This window comes from Lygodium microphyllum, chromosome 23, assembly GCF_053477565.2.
Source record: "Lygodium microphyllum isolate KBCC chromosome 23, Lygodium_microphyllum_v1.1.10, whole genome shotgun sequence".
Classification (NCBI taxonomy): domain Eukaryota; kingdom Viridiplantae; phylum Streptophyta; class Polypodiopsida; order Schizaeales; family Lygodiaceae; genus Lygodium; species Lygodium microphyllum.
In genome coordinates, this window is record NC_141157.1 from 7792138 (window position 1) to 7798137 (window position 6000).

The window sequence follows — 6000 nt, forward strand, 5'->3', positions numbered from 1 at the left end:
CATACCAAAATATAATGAGCAAGGCCAAACTAACATTCAAGAGATCATGTACCACATTCTATCCCTTTGGGCCAGCCATGTTGTTCTCTAGATTATCAATATACATTATGGCCCACCCAAAGTAATAATACAATTCTCTTTTGTTTAAAGACCATAAGTCTATGCTTGTCATATTGCCATAATTTACTTCAAAATCTGTCGCACATTCAATTTGCTATATTTAACATTTGTCTTTCACATATTCTCCTTAACTAAACAATATTCTATTACTTCAATTGGGTTACTCAAGTTTCTAGTATTGCCATTTGGCTTCATGAGAAGCTATTGCTTTCTCTAGGATGATGCTAGGGATTTCTATATGATTCATTGTAAACAATGATCTTGCTCTTAATGACATTCACAAATCTAAGAGCTTGAGAAATGTTACATCTTTGTATTGATTTTTTTGTTTTAAAAGCCAACTCCTTGATCTAAAGACAAACAAATTTTTCAAGTTTGAGATCTCACTTGGGAGACGTTCTTATGAAGGATTTTATTCATGTGGACTTTGAAAGTTGTGGAGCATTACATGCTCGTTACCTATCCACTCACAAAGGTGACTTGAGAATACCTAGGAAATGTCCCGTGAACAACTCAAGGTTGTACCTTCAAGAAGCTAACACTCATTTATTCTAATCGCCCAATTCTTAGTCTCCCTTACCTTAATGATCCATTTTCGATAATTACATGTCGAAAGGGCACTAGAGAATTTATAGAATAAAATGGGCATCCTATGCCTTTTATGCCACCTATGGCCACAAGTTTATTGCCATAATATAAGGCCTGTGCAAGAGGAGGACATATCGTATTGGCTAGGATTTTGAAGTTCAGACCAACAATGAAGGAGATATTGCACCCAAACTTGTAGCACTTGACACAAGGGGCTCTTCATGATGAAAATAAATCGATTACCAATCATTATGCATAGTTACACGTTTATTATTCCTTGTCAGCACTTGGTCCTATTTCTCCTCCCACACCAAAGAAAAGAGCCAAAGGTGATCAATCACGACAAACTTAATACCGAAGCAAGTGTATAAGCATGAGCCACAACTTCCATACTTGTTGAAATCTAGTGGATTCACAAGGCCCAAAGGCCCTAACAAGAGCTAGTTCACTAAGGAGACTCTTATCCCTGTTGCAATTTACCAAAAGGTGATGTGATTGGGCAACTATGTGCTTAGCAAGGGAGTGTAACCAGCCATATTTAACATAAATTGTGTTTCATAGATACGTGCATTATAATCATGAACATAAAAGTATGGGCAAAGATCTCAAAATCGTAATGGAAGCAATTGGAGATACATTGTTTGCAACACAATGGCTAGCTCTGTCACATGGTAGGACAATGAAAGAAAGGCTAACCATCAAGACCACATCCGACAAACATAACCCTTTCACTCCATATGCAATGTAGCAAACTACCAAGAATCTAAGACCCAAAAATCATCCGCTCTGTAAGGAGCAACATAGATGTTGATCTAGAATGTGAAGTTTCTACACCCAATCTCACACAAGACACTAGTGACTATAAAAGATTATAAATAGTGCATGTATGAGATGGCATCAAGGGGACAAGTTCATGAAACCCACTACTCAACAACACACTAAAGTTGAAGGGATAAAGGCTGCAGCAAATTATAAATGCCACTAAACATTAACCCATGAAGGTTGCATAACAGTTTCACTCCATATGCAATCTAGCCACTACAAGAATCTAAGACCCAAAAATCATCCGCTCTATAAGAAGCAACATAGACATTGAACTTGAATGTGAAGTTTCTACACCCAATCTCATACAAGACACAAGTGCCTATAAAAGATGATAAATAGTGCAAGATAGCGTCAAGGGGCAAGTTCATGAAACCCACTAATCAATTACAATAGGCTAAAGTTGAATGGATAAAGGCTGCAGCAAATCATAAATGCCATTAATTGTTAGGCCATGAAGGTTATTAAGTCAAACAATGCAAGAGAATGTGCTAAGACATTGGCCAACCCGGTTTCACACTTGTAAAAGTGTCCATTCCCAGCATAATGCAGAATCTCAAAGATGATTACAATTATTAGAATAATCATCACCTAACTAGCGTTTTTCCCCCGAATTAGTGACATGTTGAGAAGAAACCTAAAGAACTTTTATAATACTCAAGACCTAGGGTGACTTAGTAGGCTGCAGTTTGGTTTGAATTCTACTATGGTAGAAAATCACAGCAAACTTGAACGAGTTGGTTAGTAAAAACATTCCCTTGATAGACAAATTAAAACTATGTTGTTGAATTGTACTGCTGTAGAAAATCACACAAACTTGAACAAGTTGGTTAGTAAAAGCATTCCCTTAATAGACAAATTAAAACTGTGCAGTTGTTCCACACGTGTTATTTATTTTTGTTTTAAAGACCAACTTCTCCCTTACTAAGTTCATGCTTCCTACTACACCACAAACAAAACAGACACCTACGCATCCAGTAAAAACATCTTCTCAGTCTAGTACAGCATACTTTCACATAGCAAATATGAAAATTTTGAAAGTCGTAGCAACTCAGCATTGAAATAGATGAATGCTTGCGATGTTACTTCTACACCAACTCACTACAGCAAACCTGCATGCATGCTTGCAATTCATGCAAAGAACATTTCTTCATGGTAAATGGAGGTATATGAGAAGCATACCTTGATAAGCATGTAAGTTGGAAGCCAAGCAGGTGAAGATGGAACACCAACCCAGCTTATCTGCTTAAAAGAGCAAGGACAACAATGCAAGTCCTGTAAAGTAAGTGGAAAATTCTGATACATGGAAAAACATAGATAATCCTGCACGGCTAAGCTTTTTGGTATGCACTAGTACCCCCCAAACAAAAAGAAATCCATGCATTTGTTCATAAAAGAGAGGAAAGGACAAGACAAAGAAACGCAGAGCTGGCTACCTAAAATGGATGAGGAGTTTGCACATGCTGCTTGAAAAAAGTTTTCATGACAATTGCAAGAGAGAAAACAGAGAGACCTACAGGTACCAAACCTAGAACCTGTTTGTATTTAAAACATTTGCCATACTCAAAATCTCTACATTCCAGAAAAAGTGTTTGGCCTTTCGTTCACCTACTACTTTCAAACATCAAGTAATGAAGCAAGCATCGCTATGCCATTTAAGTGGTCATTATAAGAATCCAAAAAACCAAGAAAAGAACAAGAAAACTTTACCAAAGCATATTCACCGGTTTCGAACTGCCGGATTTCCAGAATCTACACATTGTAAAAGAACGTCTCAGCTGGCACTGTTTATTACTTTGACTATTATTATCCTAATCAACTAAGGTTTAAAGCTGACCTCCCCTCGATCCTCATAAATGTAGTCGATTCCCTTGTAGTTGAGAGGATGTCCTACAGCTAAGTACTGCAAAATGCTAAACAAGCCTGAGCATAACGAACAGAGAACACAGAAGATGTCTAATTATCAACCCTTTAAACGTTCATAACCACAACAATACAGAGCACTGTTTCAGTCATGAGTAAAACTTATTATTTGCCAGTTCCAATCTTGCTCTGAAAATGGCAATACGTATTCATTCATATAAACTAGTATTCTTTTCACTCTTCTGATTATATTCTTCCCACTACCTAGTTCCTTCCATAAGCAATTGCAGATGGCCAGCTACCTCAACACTGTTCAAATATTCCTCCTTATCAACTCTGACAATCTGGCCCTTCTTCACTGCAATTCAAAGATGCAGAGAAATCGACTCTAGTTGGCGACAAGTTGCATGTGGAACAAAATTGAATACTGCGAAGCGACGGAACTCACATGGTACAGCCGGCTTGGGAGCGGGAGTATCAGAACCTGTAGTCGATGGGAATGGGGTTGCTCCAGAAGCGCTGAATACTCTCCTACCAGATCGTGAACTCGAGAGGGTCCGAAAGAAAGGCAGTGATGCACCATGGTCTAATCCTGGAAGAGTAAAACCTCCGTCGAGATACCTTACTTTGCTGGAAGAAAACGCTCGGAGGATGGAAGGAGCTTCCAAGTGCACGCTGATACTCGAAGGCTGATAACAGACCGCCGGGGCAGTGGCCATGGAGCCTACAGATTTCTTGGCCAACAACAAGGCGTACAATAGACTAGCGATGATGGTGGTGATATATAACTACGTAGACACGTGCAGGGAGCGCTGTGTTGGGATCTGAATTGATCATGTGGTAACTTGTAATTGTGATATGAAATGCTGTAGCCTGTGATAGGGTGAGATCCAATTATCAGTGAGATCTCCTAGCAAGCAAGAGAATTTATGGGAGGTTGATATAATTATTAATAAATATAATCTGGCAGTATACATATTCATATGTGCGTGCGTGTGTGTGTGTGTGTGTGTGTGTTTGTTTAATACATGTATCTATTTGTGTGCCCTCATAAATGTATGTCCTCTCTCTCGCTCCCATTATTTTTATTTTTCTTCATCATTTCTCTCGTCTTTCTTCATCTCATATGTGTGCGTGCTTTGCACACACATATATATATGCATTGTATGTACATGTATGTGCGTATATTTGTATGTAGATGTGTGTGTTTGCATATGCAAATGTGTGCATGTTTGTAAGTGTATATTTATGCTCTCTCCTTTGTTATTTCTCTCTCCAAATTTTATCACTATATATATGTTAAGATGTGTGCAAGTGTGTGTATTTTATACATGTGTGTCCATTTGTGTAGTCTTATAAGTATGTGTACTCTCCTCTCTCTCTCTCTCATATATGTATACATATATGTGTATCTACATACACACACATACATTTTTTCCTTTTTTGTATTTTCTTGTTTTTCCTATGCTTTATGTGTGTGTTAAGACAAAGCTTTTCGTATATTGCTACAAAACAATTGCTAATAAGTCAATAACTATGTATTCCCAAGACACTTGCACATATATGTTTACATCAAATTAAGCATACAAGATACAACATACAAAGGATTTGAATCCATGTATAATTAATTGGCAAAGTGGTGATGCCTTTATATTGGAATCATAGTACAAAACAAACAATAAGTATTATAGAGTATTTTCAATGAGCAAGTTATAATCCAAGGTTTCAACAATAATATGCCACAATAGGGGTAGGTCGTAGATTTGTCACCCACATCCATACAACAATAATCCCCTGTAAGAACAAGCTACATAGATGCATATTGCAAGTGTCAATGACCTACCACAATTATTATCCAGATCCACTTATATTATGGATTACCTTGTTAGAATCCATGATTGTTACTAGCTCGTAGAGTTGCAGCCAAGTGGTTTAAGTAGCTTGATTGCAATGAATTGGATAACTGGTCAGTGATTAGTGAACACTGAGTAGTTTCATTCGTTAAGGGGATATTTATGCCATTTCTATACTAGTGTCCAGTTGTCATAGGAATGGCAGAATCTATCTTGTATGCCCATGGGAGTAACAATCAATTTTATTGTGGTCCTTTCTTAGTGTAAGAAGCTAGGAATACTTAGAATGCTATTAATATGCCATGTCACATTGACACTGGTATATAAGGAGAGAAGTTGTAATTTTACACATCTTTTTGACATATCAATACAATTACAATCTTTCTCTCCCTTCTTGCTCCAAGCTTCCATGGCTTCTTCATCTTTCCTGTCTTTGTCTCTCCAATTCTAGTCTTTCTCTCCCCTCGTCACTCTATTTCTCTCTCTCTTCCTGCAGTCTTTCTCTCTCCACTGCAGTCTTTCTCTCTCCTCTTCTTCTCTCCCTAGTTTTCTCTCTGACAAGTGGTATCAGAGCTTCAGTCTTTGATCCATTATTTTCTTCCATTTTCACTCTCATTTTCCTATTTCAAAACCAATTTCAGACAAAAATGGTACAAGACAGTGACTAGTGGAGTGCTGCAGGACAACTACAGTTAGCAATGACTACATCTGGAGATATTCAAGGTCAGATATGGCGGGTAAAGGCTTAAATGGC

General features: G+C 37.7%; 1 protein-coding gene across 1 annotated transcript in view; it reads right to left on the minus strand.

Moving 5' to 3' along the window:
* Nucleotides 1–4283, minus strand: part of NDHO (NAD(P)H:plastoquinone dehydrogenase complex subunit O) — a 36407-nt gene extending 32124 nt beyond the window's left edge. The window contains exons 1-5 of the mRNA XM_087664553.1: nt 3842–4283; nt 3696–3751; nt 3368–3433; nt 3241–3282; nt 2713–2772 (exon numbers count right to left, since the gene is read on the minus strand). Of these exons, the coding sequence (XP_087520679.1) occupies nt 2713–2772; nt 3241–3282; nt 3368–3433; nt 3696–3751; nt 3842–4112 (495 nt within the window). The 5' untranslated portion in view covers nt 4113–4283. The remainder of the gene's footprint in view (nt 1–2712; nt 2773–3240; nt 3283–3367; nt 3434–3695; nt 3752–3841) is intronic.
* Between the last annotated feature and the right edge of the window lie 1717 nt (nt 4284–6000).